Genomic DNA, 26,908 nt, shown 5'->3' on the forward strand with positions numbered 1-26,908 from the left:
TCCAATGTTCTTAGGATTATATGAAATATAAAATAGGTTTGCTCATTGAATGAAATAATCTTTAAAAATTAATGAGTAAAAAATACCATAAAACTCATGTATCAAGCATTTGGTGGGTGGGTTTTGGACAGATATCGAGCATGCTTGGGCAACTGAAGTCTTCAAAACCCATTCACCTCTCCGCTAAGCTGATGCTTAATGGAGTTGAAAGACCATGGTGGCTATTTGACTGTTGCCTCCTGGCACTTTCTAGAACTCCAGGACTCTACTGAGTTAGGACTCAGGCAGGAATTCCCTTTCTCGGTCAGAGACCTTTAAGCTCTCTGTGGTGACACCAGGTGGACGGGACAGCCACCTCTTTCTCTGATAGTCATGACCTTAATTATCTTTTCTCTACCGCTCTTCTTTGCTAGAGAGGCATTTTCCTTCTCTACTACAACACTGGAAAGATATTTGTTGTTTGTCTGAAAATGAAATTTAACTGGAAGTCTTATATTTTTATTTGCTAAGTCTCGCAAATAAGGGGGAAGAGGGGCAGGAGGGCTGGCTGTTCCCTCAGTCTTTAGACAGCCCTCTAGAGCGTAATCGTATTCTGCAGTCTTGTTATTTCTATTTGAAAAACCACAGTTTGGCAATGCTCCATAATCACGTTTCCCGTTATAGGTTTCTCAAACGCTCTTCGTGATTCAGGTGTAGAAGATAGTGCCAACAGGAAGCATATGGGGAGGAGTCAGTGACTAGAGATGGGAAAAAGTAGTCTCAGAGAAAGATGCTAGGGCCAGCAGTTATAAGGGGGAGAGAGGGAGGGGAAGGAGATATGCATGTGCTGAGTACCTCCTGTGTGCCAAGCACTTTATAGACGTCATCTCATTTACTCTGCACAGCCGTCTCTTTTTAGGTTTGAGGATTTAAGGCTCGGGGAAGGAAGTGACTTGTTCTCAGTCTCGGAACTCAATTTGGGTGCTGCAGCTGGGATTCATCCCAGGATTTTCTGGCTCCAAAACTCCTGTTCTTTCCTCTACATGATTCTTGAAGTGACTGTGAAGCAAAGGAATTGGCTGAGATAAAAATAGTTAAAATTATAGCAGGAGATATAAAGGCAGAGGCATGAATCTGGGTCCCCAGTGAGGGTACCTAGGGGGTGTACAGTGTTCCAGGCACTGTCCTGAACAAGCACATGTGAATAGCTGGTCTGCCCACCTGGAGGTGCCCACACGAGGGCATGAGATCACTTGGGGAGAGTTTGGACATTCTGTTCTTTCTACAGGTGATTGGGAAAGGATGGCCTGGATAGGGGAAGAGGGGTAGGGGCAACACCAGGAACATGGTAAAGAACAAATTTAAAGTCTAGAAATGGAAGAGGTATCTTATCACAGAGTCACTGCTTCCTTGTTTTGTTACTAAGAGGTAAGGTTGAGCAACAGGGGAGAGAAGAGGAGGAAGACTTGACCATAGGATGGAGATCATGTAAAGCTAACATTCTTGTTACTTCACCCTGGAATGATAAATTCTAATCTACATGGTCTACCTGTTTTTGGACTCCCACAACATCATCAGATTGATAAGGGTGGCTGTTTGACACGTGTGTAGCCTTGGGGGTGGTGATTGTAATGCTTAAGTACTGTCTTTCTCGAGGGCTTATCTGCCATCATTTTTATTTCAGGTCATTTAGATAAGTTGTCATCTGTATACAAGTTATTTTAGCCCTTGGAATTCAAAGTATTTGTTTTATTGTCAGTGAGACGTATGCACATCTCAAAAACAAACTTCATATGTCCTTGAAAAAACAGGTGCGTTCATATACAACAGTTATGTAGCATTGTTGAGCATGAAGGCAATCCATGGGACCACAGGACTTAACTTTCCAGATACCTGGACGTGACCCCTTTGAATGAGAGCTCTATGTTTATCTTAAAACATTCTTGATGGAAAACAGGCTAAGACCTTTCCATAATGACTCAGGTTCATGTTTTATTCCTTAGATCCAGTATTATTCTGAGACAAACTCTTTAGTTTTTCCACCTTGTCTTCCACTGTCAGCTGCCATTTGTCAATGCTTTATAACCGCCATACCCTCCCCATCTCTGCCACTGATTATTGCTCCTAACCTCCTAGTGTTTGAGGAAGTTTACTCATGGAAAATAACTTCTGCAGACATGGTAGGTCGCTCTGTCCCTGCCAGGTTTAGGTGGACTAGTTGGACTAGAGGATCTTTGAGGGTTTTCTCTGGGCTAAATGTAGAAGTGAGTGGACTCCGAGTGCGCACATCAGTTCCTCCCCCTTGAGTTCAGGGCCTTGGTTTCAGCTGATTTCCAGAGACGGTGCCATTTTGTGCTTTCCTGACTGTTCAGGGGTTAAGGGGGGGGGCGTTGTGGTACAGGCAGATCCCACTTTCATTCTTTGGTTCATTGTAAGGCAAAGTGTGGTAAAGAAAAGATTCCATTTTTCTATGAATACATGATAATTAGAAGTTCGGTTCTTCATTAAGAATTCTAACTTAAAAATTATATGAAACTAATATATCATGCAAGCAATGGTATGGCAATGTTGAACCTTCATAATTATTTAAAGTATTTTAAAATTACCCCCGCAAAGTCTTACTATATCTAAATATTTACAAATTGTACAAGTTTTACACACAAGAAAAAATGTTAAATGCTCCTGTTGGTTATGGCCCACATTTGACCTCTAATGTTACCGCAGTAGCTCTCCTGAGTGAAGTTTCAGTGTGCCGTCAACTCTTTATTTAGGAGTATTTTGAGGGGAGGGATTTGGGGACCTGTCTCTTTCTTGGGGAAAAAAAAACCATGCAGCAAAGTTGGAACTGGTCTTTTCTACTTGATATCTTTCCCTGTGGCCAGCAGATGTTTTGTCTTTTTTTTAAATGTATTTATTTTATTTATTTATTTTTGGCTGCGTTGGGTGATTGTTGCTGCACGTGGGCTTTCTCCAGTTGCGGCGAGCGGGGGCTACTGTTTGTTGCGGTGCACGGGCTTCTCATTGTGGTGTCTTCTCTTGTTGCAGAGCACAGACTCTAGGTGCACGGGCTTCAGTAGTTGTGGCCGGTGGGCTCAGTAGTTGGGGCTCGCAGGCTCTAGAGTGCAGGCTCGGTAGTTGTGGCGCACGGGCTTAGTTGCTCCATGGCATGTGGGATCTTCCCAGACCAGGGCTCAAACCCGTGTCCCCTGCATTGGCAGGCGGACTCTTAACCACTGCGCCACCAGGGAAGTCCCCAGCAGATAGTTTGAAATGATTCTGTTTACCTTTGCGCTCAATTCAGTGCTGGCACCGTCTTTTAAAAAATTTTTATTTTGTATTGGAGTATAGTGGATTTACAATGTTGTGTTAGTTTCAGGTGTACAACAAAATGATTCACTTATATATATACAAAAATCTATTCTTTTTCAAATTCTTTTCCATTTAGATTATTACAGAATATTGAGTAGAGTTCCCTTTGCTATACAGTGGTCCTTGTTGATTATCTATTTTAAATACAGTGGTATGTATATGTCAATCCTGAACTCCCAGTTTATCCCCCGCCCCCTTCCTCTTTGGTAACCATAAGTTTGTTTTCTAAGTCTGTGAGTCTGTTTCTGTTTTGTAAATAAGTTCATTTGTATCATTATTTCTGGCTTCCGTGTATAAGCAATATCATATACTTGTCTTTCTCTGACTTACTTTACTTAGTATGATAATCTCTAGTTGCATCCATGTTGCTGTAAATGGCATTATTTTGTTCTTTTTTATGGCTGAGTAATATTCCATTATGTGTATATGTGTGTGTATGTATATGTGTGTGTGTGTATATATATATATGTATATATATATATATATCACATCTTCTTTATCCATTCCTCTGTTGATGGACATTTAGGTTGCTTCCATGTCTTGGCTATCGCCAGTAGTGCTGCAATGAACATTGGGGTGCATATATCTTTTCGAATTATGGCTTTCTCTGGATATGTGCCCAGGAATGGATTGCTGGATCGTATAGTAGCTCTACTTCTAGTTTTTAAGGAACCTCCATACTGTTCTCCACAGTGGTTTTACCAATTTACCTTCCCACCAATAGTGTAGGAGCGTTCTCTTTTAATCTTTTTTTTTTTTTTTTTTTTTTTGCGGTACGCGGGCCTCTCACCGTTGTGATCTCTCCCGTTGCGGAGCACAGGCTCCAGACGCGCAGGCTCAGTGGCCATGGCTCACGGGCCCAGCCGCTCCGTGGCATGTGGGATCCTCCTGGACTGGGGCACAAACCCGCATCCCCTGCATCAGCAGGTGGACTCTCAACCACTGCGCCACCAGGGAAGCCCGGAGGGTTCTCTTTTCTCCACACCCCCTCCAGCATTTATTTTTTGTAGTCTTTTTGATGATGGCTATTCAGACTGTTGTGAGGTGGTACCTCTTTGTAGTTTTAATTTGAATTTCTTTAATAATTAGTGACGTTGAGCATCTTTTCATGTGCCTCTTCGCCATCTGTATGTCTTCTTTGGAGAAAGGTCTATTTAGGTCTTCTCCCCATTTTTTTATTGTGTTGTTTTTTTAATGTTGAACTGCATGAGCTGTTTGTATATTTTGGAGATTAATCCCGTGTCGGTCGCTTCATTTGCAAATATTTTCTCCCATTCTGAGGGTTGTATTTTCATTTTGTTTATAGATTCCTTTGCTGTGCAAAAGCTTTTGAGTTTAATTAGGTCCCATTTGTTTATTTTTGTGTTTATTTCCATTGCTGTAGGAGACGGATCAAAAAAGATATTGATGTGATTTATGTCAAAGAGTGTTCTGCCTATGTTTCCCTCTAAGAGTTTTATAGCATTCAGCCTTACATTTAGGTCTTAAATCTATTTTGAGTTTATTTTTAAATTTTATTTATTTATTTATTTCTGTGGTATGCGGGCATCTCACTGTTTGGGCTCTCCTGTTGCGGAGCACAGGCTCCGGACGTGCAGGCTTGGCGGCCATGGCTCACGGGCCCAGCTGCTCCGCGGCATGTGGGATATTCCCGGACCAGGGCACAAACCCGTGTCCCCTGCATCGACAGGTGGACTCTCAACCACTGTGCCACCAGGGAAGCCCTTGAGTTTATTTTTGTGTATGGTGTTAAGGAGTGTTCTAATTGCATTCTTTTACATGTAGTTATCCAGTTTTCTCAGCATCACTTATTGCAGAGACTGTCTTTTTTTCCATTGTATGTTCTTGCCTCCTTTATCATGGATTAGTTGACCATAGGTGCATGGGTTTATCTCTGGACTTTCTATCCTGTTCCATTGATATATATTTCTGTTTTTGTGCCAGTACCATACTGTTTTGATGACTGTATCATTATACTACAGTCTGAAGTCAGGGAGCCTGATTCCTCCAGCTCTGTTTTTCTTTCTCAAGATTGCTTTGGCTATTCGGGGTCTTTTGTGTCTCCATACAAATTTTAAAACTTTTTGTTCTAGTTCTGTGAAAAATGCCATTGGTAATTTGATGGGGCTTGCATTGAATCTGTAGATTGCCTTGGGTGGTATAGTCATTTTGACAGTATTGATTCTTCCAGTCCAAGAACATGGTATATCTTTTCAAATGTGTCATCTTTGATTTCTTTTATTGGTGTCTTATAGTTTTCTGAGCACAGGTCTTTTGCCTCCTTAGGTAAATTTATTCCTAGGTATTTTATTCTTTTTGATGTGATGGTCAGTGAGATTGTTTCCTTAATTTCTTTTTCTGATCTTTCAGTATTAGTGATACAAGTACAACAGATTTCTGTGCATTAATTTTGTATCCTGCAACTTTACTGAATTCATTGATGAGCTCTACTAGTTTTCTGGTAGCATCTTTAGGATTTTCTGTGTATAGCATCACATCATCTGCAAACGGTGACAGTTTTACTTCTTCCTTTCCAGTTTGGATTCCTTTTATTTATTTTTCTTCTCTGATTCCTGTGACTAGGACTTCCAAAACTTTGTTGAATAGAAGTGGTGAGAGTGGACATCCTTGTCTTGTTCCTGATCTTAGAGAAAGCTTTCAGCTCTTCACCATTGAGAGTGATCTTTGCTGTGGGTTTGTCATATATGGCCTTTATTATGTCAAGCTAGGTTCCCTCTATACCCACTTTCTGGAGGTTTTTATTGTAAATCGATGTTGAATTTTGTCAAAAGCTTTTTCTGTATCCATTGAGATGATCATGTGGTTTTTATTCTTCAATTTGTTAATATGGTGTATCACATTGATTCATTTGCATATATTGAAGAATCCTTGCATCCCTAGGATAAATCCCACTTGATCATGGTGTATGAGCCTTTTAATGTATTGTTGGATTTGGCTTGCTAGTATTTTGAGAATTTTTTAGTCTGTGCTCATTAGTGATATTGTTCTGTAATTATCTTTTTGTGTGGTAGCTTTTGTTTTGGTATCAGGGTGATGCTGGCCTCATAGAATGAGCCTGGGCATGTTCTTTCCTCTACAATTTTTTGGAAGAGTTTCAGAAAGATAGGTGTTAACTCTTCTCTAAATGTTTGATAGAATTCACCTGTGAAGCCATCTGGTCCTGGACTTTTGTTTGTTGGAAGTTTTTCAATCACAGTTTCGGTTTCAGTACTTGTAATTTATCTTCATATTTTGTATTTCTTCCTATTTCAGTCTTGGAAGGTTTTGCTTTTCTAAGAATTTTCCATTTCTTCTTGACTGTCCATTTTATTGACGTATAGTTGCTTGTAGTAGTCTCTTATGATCCTTTGTATTTCTGTGGTGCATGCTGTGATGATAAAGGAGAACCTTTATCATTTCTTTTTTTCTTTCTTTTTTTTTTTTGTTTTGGCTGCTTTGGGTCTTTGTTGCTGCCCACTGGCTTTCTCTAGTTGTGGCAAGCGGGGGCTATTCTTCGTTGTGGTGTGTGGGTTTCTCATTGTGGTGGCTTCTCTTGTTGCATAACATGGACTCTAGGAACACGGGCTTCAGTAGTTGCAGCATGCGGGCCCTGGAGCATGCAGGCATCAGTTGTTGCAGCGTGTGGGCTCAGTAGTTGTGGCTCACAGGCTCTAGGGTGCATGGGCTTCAGTAGTTGTGGCTCACAGGCTCTAGAGCACAGGCTCAGTAGTTGTGATGCATGGGCTTGGTTGCTCCGTGGCATGTGGGATCTTCCTGGATCAGGGATCGAACCCTTGTTCCCTGCATTGGCAGGTGGATTCTTAACCATGGTGCCCTCCTTTTTCATTTCTAATTTTATTGAATTGAGCCCTCTCTTTTTTTTTTTCTTGATGAGTCTGGCTAAAGGTTTATCAATTTTATTTATCTTTTCAAAGAACCGGCTTTTAGTTTCATTGATCTTTTGTATTGTTTTCTTTGTCTCTATTTCATTTATTTATGCTTTGATCTTTCTGATTTCTTTCCTTCTACTAACTTTGGGTTTTGTTTGTTCTTCTTTGTGTAGTTGCTTTAGGTGTAAGTTTAGGTTGTTTATTTTTTATTTTTCTTGTTTCCTGAGGTAAGATTGTACTGCTATGAATTTCCCTCTTAGGACTACTTTTGCTGCATCCCATCCGTTTTGGATCGATGTGCTTTCGTTGTCATTTGTCTCTAGGTGTTTTTTGATTTCCTCTTTGATTTCTTCAGTGATACATTGGTTGTTCAGTAACATTGTTTAGCCTCCATGTGTTTGTATTTTTCACAGTTTTTTTTCCTGTAATTGATATCTAGTCTCATAGTATTATGGTCAGAAAAGAGCTTGATCTGATTTCAGTTATCTTAAATTTACTGAAGCTTGATTTGTGGCCCAAGATGTGATCTGTCCTGGAGAATGTTCCATGTGTACTTGAGAAGAAAGTGTATACTGCTGATTTTGGATGGAATGCTCTATAAATATCAATTAAGTCCATCTGGTGTAATGTGTCATTTAAGGCCTTTTCCTGATTGATCTTCTGTCTGGATGATCTGTCCATTGGTGTAAGTGTTAAAGTCCCTCACTTTAACACCTGTTGATTTCCCCTTTTATGGCATTTGGCTTATGTATTGAGGTGCTCCTATGTTGGGTTCATATATATTTACAATTGTTATATCTGCTTCTTGGGTTGATCCCTTGATCATTATGTAGTGTCCTTCTTTGTGTCTTGTAATAGTCTTTATTTTAAAGTCTGTTTTGTCTGATATGAGAATTGCTGCTCCAGCTTTCTTTTGTTTTCCATTTGCATGGAATCTCTTTTTCCATCCCCTCACTTTCAGTCTGTATGTGTCCCTAGGTCTGAAGTAGGTCTCTTGTAGACAGCATATATATGGGTCTTGTTTTTGTATCCATTCAGCAAGCCTGTGTCTTTTGGTTGGAGCATTTAATCCATTCACGTTTAAGGTAATTATCGATATGTATGTTCCTATGACCATTTTCTTAATTGTTTTGGGTTTGTTATTGTAGGTCTTTTCCTTCTCTTGTGTTTCCTGCCCAGAGAAGTTCCTCTAGCATTTGTTGTAAAGCTGGTTTGGTGGTGCTGAATTCTCTTAGCTTTTGCTTGTCTGTAAAGCTTTTGATTTCTCCATCAAATCCGAATGAGAGCTTTGCTGGGTAGAGTCTTCTTGGTTGTAGTTTCTTCCCTTTCATCACTTTGAATATATCGTACCACTCCCTTCTTGCCTGCAGAGTTTGTGCTGAAAAATCAGCTGATAACCTTATGGGATTTCCCTTGTATGTTATTTGTTGCTTTTCCCTTGTTTCTTTTAATATTTTCTCTTTGTCTTTAATTTTTGTCAGTTTGATTACTATGTATCTCTCTCTTTCTCTCTTTTTTTTTTTTTTTACCAGCACTAAGTCAAGTTCTTTACTTCCCAGAAGTTATGGCTAAAGGGAGGGGAGGGTGAGAAGAGGAAGAGAGAAAGAATCAGAAAGAGGGAGGAGATGGGAAGAGAGGGGACAGTAGACCACTGTTCTATGAAGTCTCAGGAGGCAAGTGCTCAAGGTAAAAAAGAGTCCTGGAAAATCATCCACAGCTGTGGGAAGCATCTCGGTTTCTTTCTGTATATAAGTCCTTGGGGGAAAAAGGCTGCTGTGCTGCTGCTGCTGCATTAAATAGTTACGTACATCGCAGAGAGTCCCAGGCCTTGGCCAGGCAGGGAGGGGGGGTCATTTCATCAGGGGCCGAGTTTCATCATCATCTCTGCACTGGTGGGGCTTTGTAATTTTTCACCTCTGCCATGTACTTGGCCCACGCATCACCTTTACTTGTTAGTACCTCATTCTCCGTCTTCTTCTTGGCTGCTGTTCCTGTCTTCAGGGCTAGTTTGTTCCCACCTGTGCGCTTGCCCATGAAGCTGCGCATGGGGCCTGGGCTGCCCTTCCTCTTCAGATCCCCAGGACCCGTGGTGGCGGCGGTGGCTGGCTGGTCGGGTCGCTGTGGGCCTGGGGGCGGCTCCTCCTGCCACTGCCGCTGCTCCTCTTCAGTCTTTCACTTGAACAGCTCCAGGAAGCTGCTGCTGTTGGTGAACGAGTTCGCACCGTCCGACACTGGGCTCAGACCTCTGCCCGACACTTCATCATCCCCACTCTTGGGTGACATCCTGGGCCCTGACTCAGCCCATCGGCTCTCGCTGCCACTGCCGCCTGTGGGGCCTGGTGCCTCCTGGCCCGGAGGCTCCACCCATCTCCCTCGGGCAGCCATTTTGTCGCCAGGTGCCGTGCAAAGGACTCTGGGGAGGCCACTCTGGCCCTGCGCTTGGGGCCCGACTTGCCTCGTCCTGGGCAATGCGTCTGATTACTGTGTGTCTCGGCATTTTCATTCCTGGGTTTATATTGCCTGGGATCTTGCGCTTCCTGGACTTGGACTGTTTTCTTTCCCATGTTATGGAAGTTTTCAGCCATTATCTCTTCAAATATTTTCTTAAGCCCTTTCTCTCTCTCTTCTTCTGAGACCCCAATAATGTGAATGTTGGTGCATTTGATGTTGTCCCAGAGGTCTCTTAGATTGTCTTCATTTCTTTTCTTTAAAAAAAAATTATTTATTTATTTGGCTGTGCTGGGTCTTATCTGCTGCATGCAGGATCTTCATTGCTGTGTGCAAGATCTTTTTAGTTGCTGCAAGCGGGATCTAGTTCCCTGACCAGGGATCGAACCCAGGCCCTCTGCATTGGGAGTGTAGAGTCAACCACTGGACCACGAGTGAAGTCAGTCCCTGTCTTCATTTCTTTTCATTCTTTTTTCTTTATTCTGTTCTGCAGCAGTGATTTCCACCATTCTGTCTTCCAGCTTACTTATCCATTCTTCTGCCTCATTTATTTTGCTGTTGATTCCTTCTAGTGTATTTTTCATTTCAGTTATTGTATTATTCATCTCTGTTTGTTCACTAGATCTTCTAGCTCTTTTTTTAAACATTTCTTGTATCTTCTTGGTTGGTACCTCCATTCTTTTTCCAAGATCTTGGATCATCTTTACTATCATTACTCTGAATTCTTTTTCGGGTAGATTGCAGCTGTTCCTCTGGGGTTTTATCTTTTTCCTTCCCCTGGGACATATTCCTCTGCCGTCTCATTTTGTCTAACTTTCTGTGATTGAGGTTTCTGTTCTGCAGTCTGCAGGGTTGTAGTGCTTCTTGCTTCTGCTGTCTGCCCGCTGGTGGATAAGGCTGGTCTAAGAGGCTTGTGCAGGCTTTCTGATGGGAGGGACTGATTCCTGCCCACTGGTGGGTGGAACTGGGTCTTGTCTCTCAGGTGGGCAGGGCTGTTTCAAGGGGTGTGTTTAGTGGGCACCTGTGGGCTCAGGAAGACTTTAGGCAGCCTGTCTGCTGATGGGTGGGGCTGTGTTCCTCCCCTGTTGGTTGGTTGGCCTGAGGCATCCCAGTAGGCTGTTGGGTGGGGCTAGGTCTTGGTGAGAAAATGGCCACCTCCAGGAGGGCTCACGCCAATGAGTGCTTCCCAGAACTACCACCACCAGTGCCTTTGTGCCTGCAGTGAGCCAGAACTGCCCTCCACCTCTGCAGGAGACCATCCAGTACCAGCAGGTAGATCTAGCCTAGGCTCCTATGAGGTCCCTGCTTTTTCCCCTGGGTCCTGGTGCACACAAGATCTTGTGTGCACCCTCCAAGAGTGGAGTTGTTCTTTTCCCCAGTCATGTGGAATTCCTGCGATTAAACCCCTCTGGCCTTCAAAGCTAGATGCTCTGGGGGCTCCTCCTCCCAATGCCAGACCCCCCGGCTGGGGAGCCTGATGTGAGGCTCAGAACTTCCACTCCTTTGGGAGAACCTCTGCAATATAATTATTTTCCAGTTTGTGGATCGCCCAACCAGGGGCTGTGAGATTTGATTTTATCGCAGTTATGCCTCCCTTACTGTCTTCTTGTGGCTTCTTTGTCTTTTTGATGTAGGATATCTTTTTTGGTAGGTTCCAGTGGTTTTTTGTCGATGGTTGTTTAGCAGTTAGTTGTGATTTTAGTGTTTTCATGAGAGGAGGTGTGCTCACATCCTTCTATGACACCATTATTTTTATTTTTTTAACATCTGTATTGGAGTATAATTGCTTTACAGTGTTGTGTTAGTTTCTGCTTTATAACAAAGTGAATCAGCTATATGCATATGCATATCCCCATATCCCCTCCCACTTGCATCTCCCTCCACCCTTCTTATCCCACCCCCCTACGTGGTTGCAAAGCACTGAGCTGATCTCCCTGTGTCGTGCAGCTGCTTCCCACTAGCTATCTATTTTACATTTGGTAGTGTATATATGTCAATGCTACTCTTTCACTTTGCCCCAGCTTACCCTTCCCCCTCCCTGTGTCCTCAAGTCCATCTCTGTCTGTGTCTTTATTCTTGTCTTGACCCTAGGTTCATCAGAACCATTTTTTTAAAAATTCCATATATATGTGTTAGCATATGGTATTTGTTTTTCTCTTTCTGACTGACTTCACTCTGTATGACAGACTCTAGGTCCATCCACCTCACTACAGATAACTCAGTTTCGTTTCTTTTTATGGCTGAGTAATATGCCATTGTACGTATGTGCCCCATCTTCTTTATCCTTTCACCTGTTGATGGACACTTAGGTTGCTTCCATGTCCTGGCTATTGTAAATAGTGCTGCAATGAACATTGGTACATGACTCTTTTTGTTATTTATTTATCTATCTTTATTGGAGTATAATTGCTTTACAGTGGTTTGTTAGTTTCTGCTTTATAACAAAGTGAATCAGTTATACATATGTCCCCACATCTCTTCCCTCTTGCATCTCCCTCCCTCCCACCCTCCCTATCCCATGCCTCTAGGTGGTCACAGAGCACTGAGCTGATCTCCCTGTGCTATGCGGCTGCTTCCTACTAGCTGTTAGTTTTACATTTGGTAGCGTATATATGTCCATGCCACTCTCTCACTTTGTCCCAGCTTACCCTTCCCCCTCCCCGTGTTCTCAGGTCCATTCTCTAGTAGGTCTGCGTCTTTATTCCTGTCTTATCCCTAGGTTCTTCATGACATTTTTTTTTTTTTTTTTTTAGATTCCATATGTATGTGTTAACCTACGGTATTTGTTTTTCTCTTTCTGACTTACTTCACTCTGTATGACAGACTCTAGGTCCATCCACCTCATTACAAATAACTCCATTTCGTTTCCTTTTATGGCTGAGTAATATTCCATTGTATATATGTGCCACATCTTCTTTATCCATTCATCTGTTGATGGGCATTTAGGTTGCTTCCATTTCCTAGCTATTGTAAATAGAGCTGCAGTGAACATTGTGGTACATGACTCTTTTTGACTTATGGTTTTCTCAGGGTATATGCCCAGGAGTGGGATTGCTGGGTCATATGGGAGTTCTATTTTTAGTTTTTTAAGGAACCTCCCTACTGTTCTCCATAGTGGCTGTACCAATTTACATTCCCACCAATAGTGCAAGAGGGTTCCCTTTTCTCCACACCCTCTCCAGCATTTATTGTTTGTAGATTTTTTGATGATGGCCATTCTGACCAGTGACACCATTATTTTTAATAGATTTTGTGCCTAACAATTTAAAGACCTCTGGCCACATGTACTTGGAGAACAAGAGTTTCCTGAATCTTGGTCTTTTGCTTATTCTCTTATTTCTTTGTTTCCCCCCAGGGGCAGCCTTTAAGTAGTCAGAATAAACCAGGTGACGGCATCTCGGGGTCTGGGGGTATCAGTGTCAATCAGCACCTTTTCCTGCTCTTGGTGTTAGTGTTGGTGGTATTTTTAGGCTGACTAGTAAACTTCAGGCTTATATTTTTTTTAATGAAAAAATTTGTTGTGGAAACATAGAAGTATATAACAAACACTAATAAACCACCCCCCAACTCCTGGCTTAAAAAAGATCTATTTTTTTTTTAAACCAAGACATAGGAACCATCTTTTTCTGCCTTCACCGCCCAGGATTTTGTTACTAAAATGGGATTCTTGTTTCCAAGGAGTTTATGTGAGAATTAAATGAGGGCATATAAACAAAGCATGGCACATGGCAGGTGCTCAAAAATTATAGCTATTAGTGTGAACACTTCCATAATTACTGCTATTCTGACTAGCCCCCAGTAGTGCCTGGTTACAGAAGCTGGGAAAGGTCAGAGCTGTGGGAAGGTAAGGGGTAACTTAGCATTTGGTGATGGGGCGGGAGAGGCAGTTTCAGAAGAGAAATTAAGTGAAGCCCGTGGGGTTTCTGATGCGGACGTCTTGGAGCCCTTGTTTCGCTCGTCTGTGGAGGGGAGGCAGGCAGCCGTGTGTGGTCTGCATCGTGAAACCCGCCATGGAAGGACTCACTACGTTCAGTGAGTCAGGCTCTGGTTCTTGCATGTGGCAGCAGCCTGGCTTCTCCCCAAACGAGAGTGGACCCAGACATGTGCTGTGCCTCAGCAAAGTCTGGAAAGCACGTAGGCTGTTCTCTCGGAGTGTTTCGTTTGTCACAGGAGATGCTTGTTCAGTTCTTGAATCGAGATGTAAGAGCTCTTGAGCCATATCAGTAACATATTAATGGGCCCTGTCTCCCATCATATTCTTTTGGGGAAGAGCAACAGTGAAGCTCTCAAGGCCCCACCAAATCCACTCTTTTTAAAAGATGTCTTTCCTGAGACCCCGAGGCCGTACCCATCTCTGTGATGTCTGAAAGTCAGTCAGCTTATTGCTGCTTTTAAAATTTTTCCACTAGATTATTCTGTCTCCTGGTTTGGGTTTTAGTTCTTAGGATTGGGAGCTTCTGAAAGGCTGCTTGACCTTCTGTTGTTTTTATCTGAGCTGAACCCCTCCTGTGGGAGAGAGGGCCTTCTGAGCATTCTTCCCAATATTCGATCCCAGGAGTAGTTTTTGTCTTTTTACAGAAATCATCCTGTCCTCCGAGCTTTATTGTGAAAGGCTACTTCAGACCTTTTTGGAACTAGGTAGGATTTAAGTCCTAAGGAGAGACATTCACGTACTATTTTCTTCTAAGGTTGATAGACATTATTTCATCAAATCCAAGATTTCATCCATCGTAAGGAGCACCACTATTTTATGTACCACTAAGAAAGAACGCTGCCAACTAAACCATGTCATTTGAAAAACATCCTGATTTCAGAGATGTGAAAAAAATGCGTGTTTTAAAATTGTCAAGATGTGATGCATTGATACAAAACTCTGTTGGCTGGAATGAGTCAGGAGTTAGAGTTCCGGCGAGCAGATGTTTATTCCACCAGGGCTTTCATGTCATGTCTGACGCCCATCACTGAACTTCTCGTCTCTCTATACCCGCTTTGCTGCCCGACTCCCTCTGAGGTGCCGGTTGCTGCAGCATTAAGTCCAGTTATCTCAGCCAGAAATCTGAGCACCAGACGGGGCTCATTCCCGCCTTTCCCTCCCATACCTAGTCTCCTGCTAGTTGATTCTGCCTCTTGAATATCTGTCCTGCCTGTTCCCAGTGCCCCAGCCTCACAACCAGTGCCCTGGTGCAGGTTTCCACCGTCTCTCACCTGGATGTGCCAGGAGTCTCCCGGCTGGTCCCTCTGCACTCACTTGATTCTCTGCACGGCAGCCCATCGGGTTGTGTCCCTGCCTGGCGTGTGCCCTTCTGTGCTCTTCACTGTCCTGGGATGACATCCACGCCCTCCTCCCCTCACACACCCCAGTCCAGTCGCCTGAACGTACTTCAATCCCGGGCGTCGACGCCCCAGGCTCTCTCTCACCTCCTAGCCCTGTCTGAAGGCTCCGTTGCTCCCATCCGCACAAGCACGTAGAGTCCACACGCAGACTCCGTCCCTCTGCGTCACCTGGCCGGCAACTCAGATGTGCTGTCATTTCCTTCAGCAGCCCTGTCACCCCACGGTTTCCCTACGGGGGCACCGACCCCGTTGTGGGGTAACGCTTGTCATAACTGCCTGATTCCGTGTCTGCGTCCCTCCTGGAACATCCTCTTTTGCTCACCTTTGCACCCACATGGTGTCTGCAGTACAGTCAGCACCATTGGGTTGGAAGAATACTTGGTTCATCTTTATTTTGCATCTGAGATGCAGAGGAGAATTAATTTGCCTGGACTTGAGGTGGAAGCCCAGGTCCACAAAACACGAGATTTTTCCATCCAGCTGTGGATGCCAGAGCTTGAAAGGCAAAACCTGGCCCACAGGCTCCCGCGTGAGCTCAACTCCCTGCATCAGCCTCATTCAGTTTTTTCATCTCTCAGACCTGCTGCATCTGCAGGTGGCAGTGAATTAGTTACTCCATCTGAAAGTCTGTAATGGCTTAGTCCTTTTTCTCCTTTCTCTCCCTGGTTGTGAGTGAGTGAGATAAGGTATTGAATAGACGGCAGTGTGCACAGAGGTGAGGTGACCCCGTCACTTTGCTAATAATGTGTGGTTAGCATTGTGCCCTGATTTTGATTTTTTTCAGGCAGTTTACAGTCCTGAAGCCACAGCCTGTGACACAGAGCAGGGTTTTCCTCACCATGTGGAAGTGGAGCCCCAGGGCAGAGCAGCTCAATTTTCTAGAGACTTCCTGGCCCTGGCTCCGGCTCCAGGTCGATCATCTCTGGTGGGTGTGCGGGAAGTTCCTTTTATGGTTGAAATGGAGACTTTGTTGGCGGGAAGGAGCCAGCCGGTGGTGGCTGCTTGGGTTTCCAAGAGGATCCGCTGCTAGTCTCTGGGGAGCTTTCCCAGGAGGGTTGAGCAGAGAGGCTGCTTGTTCGTTCTCGGGTACACATGAAACACCTTCTGTGTACAGGGCCCAGAGGAAGTCAAGGAGGGAGACGGAAGATGGAAAGACATAGATAGGGCTTCGGGGTTGGATAGGCTCAGCTGCGTTCTCCTTCTGGCCCTGGGTCACTGGCTTACGAGCTCTGTCTGCTTCTGTCGCTCTGTAAAATAAAGGTGACATTAACTTCATGGACCAGTTAGAGTGTCTTTAGTTGCAAAGAAAATCTGTTAGTACCTCACATAAGAAAACCTCCCCAGGTAGGGTGAGTCACCTTCACCTGAGGTTCCCGGTGGCTGGTTAATTCAGTGGCCCCGTGGAACCCCTTTGTGGTAGTCTCCATGCATTTCTTGTCCCAGCTGCCCAGTTCTCCTTTTGGTGCCCAAATGACTGCATTCCAGAGGAAACCCAGAGGCAGATAAGTAGTCTATTCCTTGTGCCTCTTTTTAAGAGAGAGAAAGAGCCTTCCAGGAACCCCCAACAGACTTCTCCTCAAGTCTCTATGGCCAGAATTGCCACGGATGGCCCATCCTACCCAATCCCTGATAAGAACAGCAGAGTTACCAGGAAGGGCCAAGACTCATCTGTGGGTCTGAGCTACCCCTTCCACGCCCTTGTACCAGGCTCCCAAACCTGAACAAAATCGGGGGAGGCAGCTAGTGGTTCATCACACTCAGGGGGTGTCAGAGCCCTCCAGGCCCCTGGTTCTCAGTGCGGTGCCTGCAGGAACAAAACGGACATGGCGGAAGTGCTCGCCCTTCCCCGGCCCACTCTGGGAGCGCACAGACTTTAACGGGGCAAGGACTGTCCCCTGGGGGGATCAGCAGGCAGTGGAAGAAGCAGAGGCACGTGCTTCAGGGTTTGAGGAGGTGGTTACTGAGATTAAACTCTAGTCACGGCCTTGGTGGGGTGTTTTGCCAGGTCTCTAGACTGGAGGAGGCTGGCTATCAAAAGAGAAGCAGACTTTGCTGCTTAATGAAGTGTCAGAAGAGCAAAGCCAAGTTTACAAGCAACGTGCATGGACCTAATCTCCACAGCCTTTCTAATTTTTCCACTGTACAGCTGGTCTGCGAGCACACTTCTCCTTTAGTGTTAGCCAATAAATCAAAACCCTTTAGGAGAAATACCGAAATTGCTAAAGCCTTAATCGTCAGTACATAGCTACATTTCTGTGGGTTAGTAATTCTTGCTGAATACTTTTGCAATATCAGGCTGGCCACCATCTTTGGGCTCTTTATAATGTCCCAATCTCTGTTCCTGGAGAGACGGTGGAACAAACCCCCTGCAATCTTGCACGGTTTCTTCAGAGTGCCTTTGTACCCTAGCCTCTTGCCGTCAGTTTTTAGAGCAGTGTAGTGGAAAGATCACTGGTCTGAGAGTCAGAAGATGTGTGCCATGGGATTCAGGCCAGTCTGTGACCTCTGAGGGCCGCAGTCTCCCTTTCTGAGCACAGACACTGGATTAGATCCGAGCGATCAGGACCTCGTCCCCTCCCAGGCCTGTGCAGACGTTGCGAGTCAGTCAGTCATGGCTTTCTCGCTGCTCACTGCCTCCTGGCCTAGACCCAGTCTTAGAATCCTTTCCCAGTAGCTAGGCAGCGATCATTGATGGATCCATCAGAGGTGGTATTCAAGATGAAACTGGTTTTCTACCTCAGAACTAGTCATCCCCTGGGGCCCTTGTAGTTTCGTAATTTCTCCACGGAAGACAGGTTAAGAGCTGACTTGCCCCTGCTCTGTCATGACGCACATTACTTTTTGAAGAGCCTTATCCGAACTCCATTTGAAGCCCTGTTCCTCTAGGACATGTTATGATCAAGGGCTATTACACAGGAGGGTCGTGGCAACAGTGATCCCCTTGGTCTTTCTCACTGAGAATCTCCAGCATTTGGCCCAGAACATAATAGGACCCAGTTACCTGTGGAGTGAAATGAATGAGTTTGGGATGGGGGTCTGCTCGGAAAGCATGCCCTCCCCTTGTCTCTATGGGAGGGGTCCTGGGGGCTGCATTATGTGTTGGGAAAGAAAGCTGCTTCCCTCCTTTTGGATATTGTTAGTTTTAAAAGTCTTCTCTGGGTTTCTTCTGTCTGGTTTGCATTTGGCTTTCCAAGCCTTAGAAGTAAAGAGAATGGAAATTAAAGCTTCAGACTAGGAAGGAGCCTGCTTCATTAGGGCTGGGCCTGGGGAGCTTTCAGGTACCTCAGAAGAGGAACCTCTGTTCCCGCTGGCGTCCCTGGCCCACAGCCTGGTCCCTGTGGACCCGCAGCCGTGCCGGGCGTGGAGCCACGCTTCCTAGTGCATCCCCACCTGTTGCCTCCGGCAGCTCCTGCCTGCTTTCCTCCCCCAGGAACTCCTGGCCTGTATCCGGGTAGCTGTTTTCTTAGCTGCTTGGAGGGTCTGCTCCCCGGCTGAAGGCTCCCCTGAAAACTGTGGCCATATTTGGCCAGCCTGGAGAGGGAACTTGATTTGGCCTCCCTGCCAATAGTGGAAGGAAAGAAACATTTTCAGACGGGTGCAGTGTGGGTCACTGCAGGTAAGCCTCGTAGTCAAGCCTTACTTTACAGATGTGCAGACTGAGGCTCGGAGACGAGAGGCAGTGACCCAGCGAGGAGGAGATGAAGCTGGGACCCACCTGCACGTTGACTGCAGATGTCTGTGTTGCACAGAGCTGCGGGCACGTGGGAGGCGGGTGATCTCGTGGGAGAACGGGGTGGGGGGAGCAGCAGTTCCTCTGGGTGAGGAAGGGGCGCTCTTCTCCCCCATTCAGTGTGTACTCCCCTGCCCTCGCCTCCAGATGTGTTCTTTTGGGTCCAACCCTCTGGGAGCTGGCCGCAAAACCGCAGGATTGCTTCAGGCCCTACTCTGGTTCTGGGGGGCAGGCTGAGCCTTTGGTTAGTTCTTCTTCCTGATTGGAAATTACAGTGACATGTGCCCGTCCATCACCTACAGCTAGTCTCTCATTGGTTCCCCCTCTTCCCGTTCATCCTCCGGACAAATTGCAAACTGTACGAAACAGGAGGTTAAAGGTGCTGATTCTCCTAAGGTGGGAGATTGTTAGTAAAGCGGCTGGAACGGCGAACCCGAGCACCAGGAGATGAAAAATGAGGTGCGTTTTAGAAACCCTTCCCGATCACACGGTGTACCATCCTCTGGGTTTCCCATGCATGCTTTAGCTGTAGGAAGATTTCCTTGAACCTGGAGATTTCGTTTTAGAAACCCTTCCCGATCACACGTGTACTATCCTCTGGGTTTCCCATGTACACATTTCTTTAAGTTTGTAGCCAAATTTCATTGTTGTTGTCAATTTGTCTTTATGACATTTAATATGTGTGAAACATTGTTATAATTTGCATTTCTCTGACCACTACTGAGATCGGACAGTCTTTCCTGTCTTTACTTTTTTTTATTGTGATGAAATATAAAATTTGCCATTTTAACCATTCTTAGGTGTACAGTTCAGTGGCATTAAGTACATTCACACTGTCACGCAGCCATCACCACTATCCATTTCTAGAACTTTTTTATCACCCTAAACAAAAACTCTGTAGCCGTCAAGCAAGAACCCCACATACTCTCTCCCTCAGCTCCTGGTAACCTCAAATCTACTTTCTGTGGCTCTAAATTTGCCTAGTCTAGTTATTTCATATAAGTAAAATCATCCAATATTTGTCCTTTTGTGCCTGGCTTCTTTCACTCAGCATAACGTCTTCAAGGTTCGTTTGTGTTGTAGTGCGTGTCAGCTTTATTCCATTCTGTGGTTGAATAACGTCCCACTGTGTGTATGGACCACGCTGGCCTATCTGTTCATCTGTTTCTGGACACGGGTTGTTTCCGCACCAGGCAGCTTTTTACATGGAGACAGGACCTTTCCAGCTACTTGCCTCTGTTGCGGGGACGCTTGCTGAAGCCTGGAGAACCTGCGTCTGCCTGCGGGGCGGGGTGACCACCGCTGTTGGGGATGGTGGTGAGCTTTCAAGGTAACTAAGCTGGGATTGTTTAAAAAGCACAGGATGAACACTGTAATTGTTCCTGTGCTGACACTAACTCTCATTTGGTTTTCTTCCTGTCCACTCCATGAACGCAACAGCATGGAGCAGGACCTCCAGAGAGAGCACTTCATCGTTTGCTTCTAAGCAACGAATCATCTTTCGCAGATGGAAATTTACCTTGTTCTTGAAGTTCCCCAGAGGAGCCACCTGGGAGCCCCAAGTCTCTGCTGGGTGACCTGGGCAGGCCACGCCTAACTGGCCTCAGTTTCCCCATCTGTAAAATGATGTAAAATCCCTTCTAAGAGATTACATGTCCTTCCTGGACAGACAGATTAAAAAGTACCTTTTAAATTCAAGTCCAGTTTTTTCCTTGCTGTTCGTGCTTCAAGCCTGTTCCCCTCTCCTGTGTGAAAAGCACTGGTCAGCATTCCCCCCAGAGAAATCCTGTATTTATTGCCCACACCTGTGATGTCTGTGGTCCCGCGGCCTCTGGTTAAATGACAGGGTGGAGTCCCCGGTGTGAGCGGATGGACCGCAGCTGCCACGCCCACTGGGTTTCTTTCTTGCTCCTGTTTGACAGGCGCCTCCCCCCGCCCCCGGTGTCCAGCCTTTCTCCGGAGGCCTGGCAGCTCTGAGGTGGCCTTGGGAGACTTTGCTTTCTGCCTCTCCGGATGTACTGCCCCCTCTCTCATCACCGGAAAATAAACGATGCTGGTTGTCACCTGTTTGCTCCTCAGCCGCCAGCTGTGCGAGAGGCGAAAATTCACACTGCATCAGTCTCCCCTGAGGTACGAGGCCACTCACGGGCGTTTTTCTTTTTCAGAACAATAAATCTGAAGAATTCAGTGCTGCAGCAGGTGCTGGAGAGGAAGAATGAGGTCCTGTGTGTCCTGACACAGAAGATAGTGACGACGCGGAAGTGTGTGATATCCGAGCACGTCCAGATCGAGGAGAAGTGCGGTGGCATGGTGGGGATCCAGACCAAGACCGTGCAGGTGCGCACCCAGCGGGTGGCGGTGCCGGGTCAGAGGCCACGGGGGCCTCGGTCAGGGGCCTCTTCGGGTGGGGTCTTCCTTCGTCAGGATTCTTTCTGTAGTGAGTTAACAGAAATCCAACTCAAATTGGTTTAAACGAGAATTTATCGGCTCACGTAACTGAAACATCTGGGGTGATCTAGCTTCAGTCACCTCTGGATCCAGGCCAGGACTCAAGAGAAGGTTGTGGGCTGCCTTCCCTGGGGTAGATTCCCTCTCATATAAGCTTGTGGGGAGGCAGCTCCTGGCTTTCTTCCCACCTCATCCCCAGTGGAAAGAGTGCTTCAAGGCTAGCACTCACTGGACCCTCCTGGTCCGTGCTCATTCCTGAAGTAAACCCAAGGCCGGGGTGATAGGACACTTGGACGGGCCATGCAGGGTTGGGTCAGGTGCTTTCCCAAAAGCAAATGGGTCAAATGAGCATTGGCTAGGTTGAGGCACAGATGACCCCTAGAGCCCCTCAGAGCCAAGGGTCTCAAAATGATTCCTTTGCTTTAGCCGCCTTAAATCCCTAATGGATTGAATTAGGGAAGGTAAAGATCTGTACATATGTCTTTATATACATGCACAGATGCTTCTGGATTAAGTTACAGACAGTCTTACCAAGCTGATCCCTGAGCTTCAGTGGAACCGAACTGGCACAGGAGGCTGCAGCCCCAGTCTGTGTCCCCTCCAGCTTGCCATGGTGCCCGATATTCTTTTCTTAGAGATTTACTTCTTGGGGTAACTTTCAAATTATACTAGAGGACCCAGAAAAGTTGTATTTAGGAGGTGGAGATACAGGTCCGGGGCTGGACTCGCCCTGGGGTGGGCAGGCCAGACAGAGTGATGAGGCCTGATGGGAGATGGCTTCAGCTGGCCCTGCCGATATTTCTATCCACGGTGACCCCCACCAAAGGCCTGGAGCCTGCCTGGGAGTCAGGAGACCAGCTGGCATCACACTGTGACCAGGATCAAGTTGCTAAAGATGTCTCTGATCTCCAGCATTTGGGCAACGAATAGCTTCTCACCTTCCTTCCCAGGCCACGGTGGGCAAGGGTCATATTTGTGACAGGGTTTGAAGGAGAGAGCTTTGGTGCCTGACTCGGCATTTCCTGCCCACCCTTCTGTCATCCTTGTGCCTTTCCCCGGGTTTTATCTGACTGCACCGTGTGCCATCCATGAGGTCCAGGAGGATGTGCTCGGGGGGTCTTGCTCTCAGCTAGGTTCTCCTAGTCGGGCTCTCTTACCACTGAGGATTTTCTGAGGATTTCAGAGTTGTTTCCATAATCCTCCACGAGGGAAATGGGAAGTTATCTTGTTTTTTGTCTTCTTTATTCAGCACCATAGACCTAACTTCATTGTATCCCAAACTGGGATCTCGCCTTTGTGCCACCAGGTTGGCCATTGACTTTGGAATACGTGTAGGACATCATGAGGCCGACAAGGATTAAATCCTGGCCCCTGCCCGCTGGTCCCTTTTTCTGCTCCATTCCATGGGCATTTCCCTGGCACTCTTTGTGCACAGGCACTAGGCTGGCCACATGGGGGCAGGAGAAACCTGGGGGAGCCTGAGCACACAGGTGGGAGCATGCGCCCTCGCCCACAGGTGTCAGCGACGGAGGATGGGAACATCATCAAGGACAGCAATGTGGTGCTGGAAATCCCGGCTCCCACCACCATCGCCTACGGCGTCATCGAGCTGTATGTGAGAGCAGACGGCCAGTTCGGTGAGTGTGCCTCAGCTCAGAGCTCTCTGGAGGCGGTTGAGCCATTGCGGAGGGACACCCCATCTTCCCCTGAGACACACACTTGTAGAGGATCCCCCGCTGCTCTGGGGATTGAGAAGAAAGAGATATCGGAAGAGTTTGGGGATGTCTCAGGACAAGTGAGACGGAGGACCGCGGTGGGAGGGTGTTGGTGAGGGATGCCCAGATGTCCGTGTGGGGTGTGCTTCACCAACGGGGCACAGGGCGAAGAACGTGGGCTCTGCAGTTGGACGGACTGGGCATCGGCCCCAGCGCCACGGGGTCCTGTGAGGTCTCAGGCAGCTTGCTGAAGCCGCCTGGGCCTCAGCTTCCCGTGTCTGGGAGGGGAAAGACGTTCCCTCACAGGGCTGCGGTGAGGACCAGGGTAGATGAGCTGTGTGAAGTGCCCGGTAGAGCGGTGGCTTAAATACTCACCTTAGCTATTAATCCTGTCATCGTTGTGATCATCTTACCTCCCGTCCCCTGTAGGGAGCCCACAGAGCTGCATTTGACCTTGCTGTCTGATCAGCAGTGTGTTCAAAGCCGGGAGGTCACTGCATCACTTGAAGAAAATAGGGTTTTACAGTTGGTGTGGCTTGTCTTAGATACTCACGGCTCTTCCCTCACACTCTTCCCAGGAAAAGGTTGTGTCAAACCCAAGGAAAGTGTCTGACTGCTTTTTGGGGACATGAATTAATATATGCAACGTCATAAATTAACTTTTTAAGGTATGATCACATTGTCGTGGTTATGCTTATGAAAAGCGTCATCTTAGTTTTTAGAGATTTACAGTGAACTCTTCACAGATGAAATGGAAATATGTCTGTGGTTTGCTTCAAGCACGATGGTGGAGAGTGAGGGGTGTGCGTGGTGGGTAGAGGTGGGGGAGGCCATCACAGCCGGTCGGTGCGTGTGCGGAGGCTCCCTGTACTACTCTCTCTGTCCCTGTGCACTTCCGATTCTCCATGATGAGAACATTGTAAAAGGGTGCCGTGACGGGCCATACGTGTCTGTGGCTGCCTCCCGCCCTTCCCCCAGTTGTTTTCTGTCAGGTGGCGGGGACCAGGCCAGGGATGCGGGTGTCTTCCGGGAGTCAGCCTCCTGCTCACTCGGCCACGCGAGGTACCACCGTTCATGTACAGCCGTGGGCGCTCGGAATGCTGACTGTCCTATGGGACAGTGGACAAGCCCGCGGATGTGTAAGGGACGTGAAGGGCAATCACTGACCCTCCCTCTTTCGTTTCGCATGTAGAGCAGCCTGTGTTTCGGGGGGGAGACAAGAAGCGAAGGTGCCAGTTGTAGGAAGTTGGTCCAGGGGTGGGCCAGGGACGCATGGGATACCAGGAATACCAAGAATCGCGACCAGCAAGCATCCTTTAGGTCTAAGCTTCCAAATTTGTGTCATCCTGGGCACGATGATGATTCTTTCTCTTTGAAAGACTATCCGTCCACTGAACAAACTGCCTATTAGATGATTAAGTTGCCCCCCCAGCTTTTGTCATCAGCGTGTGATAAGCTGTGTGACCACGTGGGCATGTGTGACTCCAGCCCAGGCTGCTGAGGCCTTGGTTATCCTGTCCAGATGGATTGGTGGTGGAGGTGTTGCTTTCGTCAGGCTCTTTGGAAGCTTGGCCCGCACCGAGGATGCCCATGAGTGCTCTGAGGACCCTTTGGCGGCTGGGGGCCAGGCTGGGGCTGCCATTCCAGGCTTTGGGGCCCCCGGGAGCCCCTCCCTGTTTCTCCGAGGAGGTGGAGGTGCTCTGCCCTGCATGCAGCTCTGTTGGGGCACCTGTCGCTCCCACAGGGGGCGTCTGTTTTCTCAGATGGGGTTGGAAAGACAAAGCCTGCCTGGCGAGGCTCTCCTGTTTGCATTTCAGTTTCAAGCCTTCTATCTTGACTTGCTTCTGCTGTCTTGACAATAAACTCTTTGTGCTGCTGAGCAGAGGTGCCCTGGGGAGTCCTCAGGGTTCCTCTGGCTCTCTGCCCACATCCTGGCCTAGGAAGCCCTTTCCTTTGCCCTCTCCTGCTGCTGCCTGCCCTGCCCGTGCAGCTTGGTGGTCAGGCCCTTGTTCGTGTGACACACTGCCTGATTCTTAAGCCAGTTCTGCTGCTTTTTCCCATCTCTTTTCTGTTGCTCTTCCTGCAGAACGTTCTGATCCGGCTTCATAAACAGCCCTACAGGGGCTGGAAGGGCCCTTAAGAGGCTGCTCGATCTCTCCTCCCACCTTCTGGGTGGGAGTACAGTTGACGAGGATCCTGGCTGTCTTCTGAAACTTCGAGAGGAGGCCACTCCCTCCGTGTCCCTTGGGGGAGGCATCTGTGAGCCCGTCCTTGACGAGGGGTTCGCTCAGCCACGATCCCTCCCTTTGCCAACAGATCCCCCCCCACACCTCTTATGGCCAATCAGAAACATCATGTTATTGTCTTGAACTTTAGCCTTTGCTCTGTAGAATTAGGCATTTACCAGTGTCCTTTCAGCACGAACTTCTGATTGGGCACCTGTGGACGTGAACCTGTGCTTCCCACCCTCCCGGGTCTGTGCACTTCTCTGCAGGTCCAGAGGCCGACACTGACACCCCCCGCCTCGTTCCCATCACAGACTCTTAATTGGCTCCTCTGCTTTGAATCTTTCCCATCCTAACAGTGTAGCTGATGTGATTATTTAAAAATACACATTTGGGGCTTCCCTGGTGGCGCAGTGGTTGAGAGTCCGCCTGCCGATGCAGGGGACACGGGTTCGTGCCCCGGTCCGGGAAGATCCCACATGCCGCGGAGCGGCTGGGCCCGTGAGCCATGGCCGCTGGGCCTGCGCGTCCGGAGCCTGTGCTCCGCGGCGGGAGAGGCCACAGCAGTGAGAGGCCCGCGTACCGCAAAAAAAAAAATACACATTTGGTCACTTCACTCACCTGCTCAAACACCCTTCTGAGGCTCCCTTTGTCCCAAGATAAAGTCTGCCCTTCCAGGCACGTCGTGTCCAGCCTTGCTTCTCATCACCAGCGCCTCCCAACGTAGTGACACAGCCAGCGTTAACCCACCGCCTGGGAACCCTCCACTCGCTTATCGTGAGCCTCTGGAGTGTGCGCCCTGCCTCTTGGCCCAGCTAATTCCTACCAGGCTTTTGGGGGCTACTTAGACACTGCTTCGTCCAAGAATCCTTTTCTGCTTCTTTCTCCACACCTGCCACTCTGCCATTCAGTGACCTGTCCGCCTCTTCCACTCATATCACACTTACTGTCAAGGCCTAGGTTGTGGTCCTGTTGAATCTCTGGCTCCTTGCAGTGCCTGATGCTGCAAAGAGTGAAGGAGTTGGCAGTGCCTTCAGGGGGGCTGTGCATATGTGTAAAGGAAGAGTGGTGCTGGGGTCTTGGACTCCCAGAATATGGTTGGGGGGCCCCACAGGGCTGTTGGCAGGATTTGAGGCTGTGTTAATGGTCATGGTCCTCGTCCTTGGGGAGCTTTCCCTGGGGGTCAGTTCACGTTTATCCACCTCGGTGCCTGGTGCATAGGGTGGAGCGAGCCAGGGGCATCCTGGATGACTAGGAGTGTGGGTGGGTCGTCGGTTGAGTAAACGAAAGCTTGTTTTCTTTGTCTTTAGACAGCCGTCCTGTCTTTATGATGTCATCAGTGTCCACAGCAATTGAAAACACGTGCTAATACCCATGCGTTTCACATGTCATGCAAGTACTAGGCTCAGCCACATTCTCATTCCATAGCCTGTACACAAATTATTGAATAGAAGCATAAAATGAACCCTCATTCTTTTTTAAACATTTTTATTGGAGTAGAGTTGATTTACAATGTTGTGTTAGTTTCAGGTGTACAGCAAAGTGATTCAGTTATACATATATCCACTCTTTTAAATTCTTTTCCCATATAGGTCATTACAGAGTACTGAGTAGAGTTCCCTGTGCTATACAGCAGGTCCTTATTAGCTGTCTATTTTATATATAGTAGTGTGTATATGTTAATGCCAGTCTCCCAGTTTATCCCTCCCCTCTTTCCCCCTGGTAACCATAAGATTGTTTTCTACATCTCTAACTCTATTTCAGTTTTGT

General features: G+C 47.1%; 1 protein-coding gene and 1 pseudogene across 2 annotated transcripts in view; one reads left to right on the plus strand and one right to left on the minus strand.

Moving 5' to 3' along the window:
• Window positions 1–26,908, plus strand: part of GSDME (gasdermin E) — a gene marked incomplete at its 5' end in the record, with an annotated part of 63,794 nt that overhangs the window by 16,855 nt on the left and 20,031 nt on the right. Inside the window, 2 exons of the mRNA XM_082662202.1 lie at window positions 20,916–21,087; window positions 22,715–22,835. Coding sequence (XP_082518328.1) covers window positions 20,916–21,087; window positions 22,715–22,835 — 293 coding nt within the window. The remainder of the gene's footprint in view (window positions 1–20,915; window positions 21,088–22,714; window positions 22,836–26,908) is intronic.
• LOC309827512 (telomerase RNA component interacting RNase-like) lies at window positions 9,089–9,623 on the minus strand (annotated as a pseudogene). The gene has a single exon. The product of its transcript is annotated as a telomerase RNA component interacting RNase-like (transcript).

This window comes from Grampus griseus (assembly GCF_964374135.1).
Source record: "Grampus griseus genome assembly, chromosome: 9".
Lineage (NCBI taxonomy): Eukaryota > Metazoa > Chordata > Mammalia > Artiodactyla > Delphinidae > Grampus > Grampus griseus.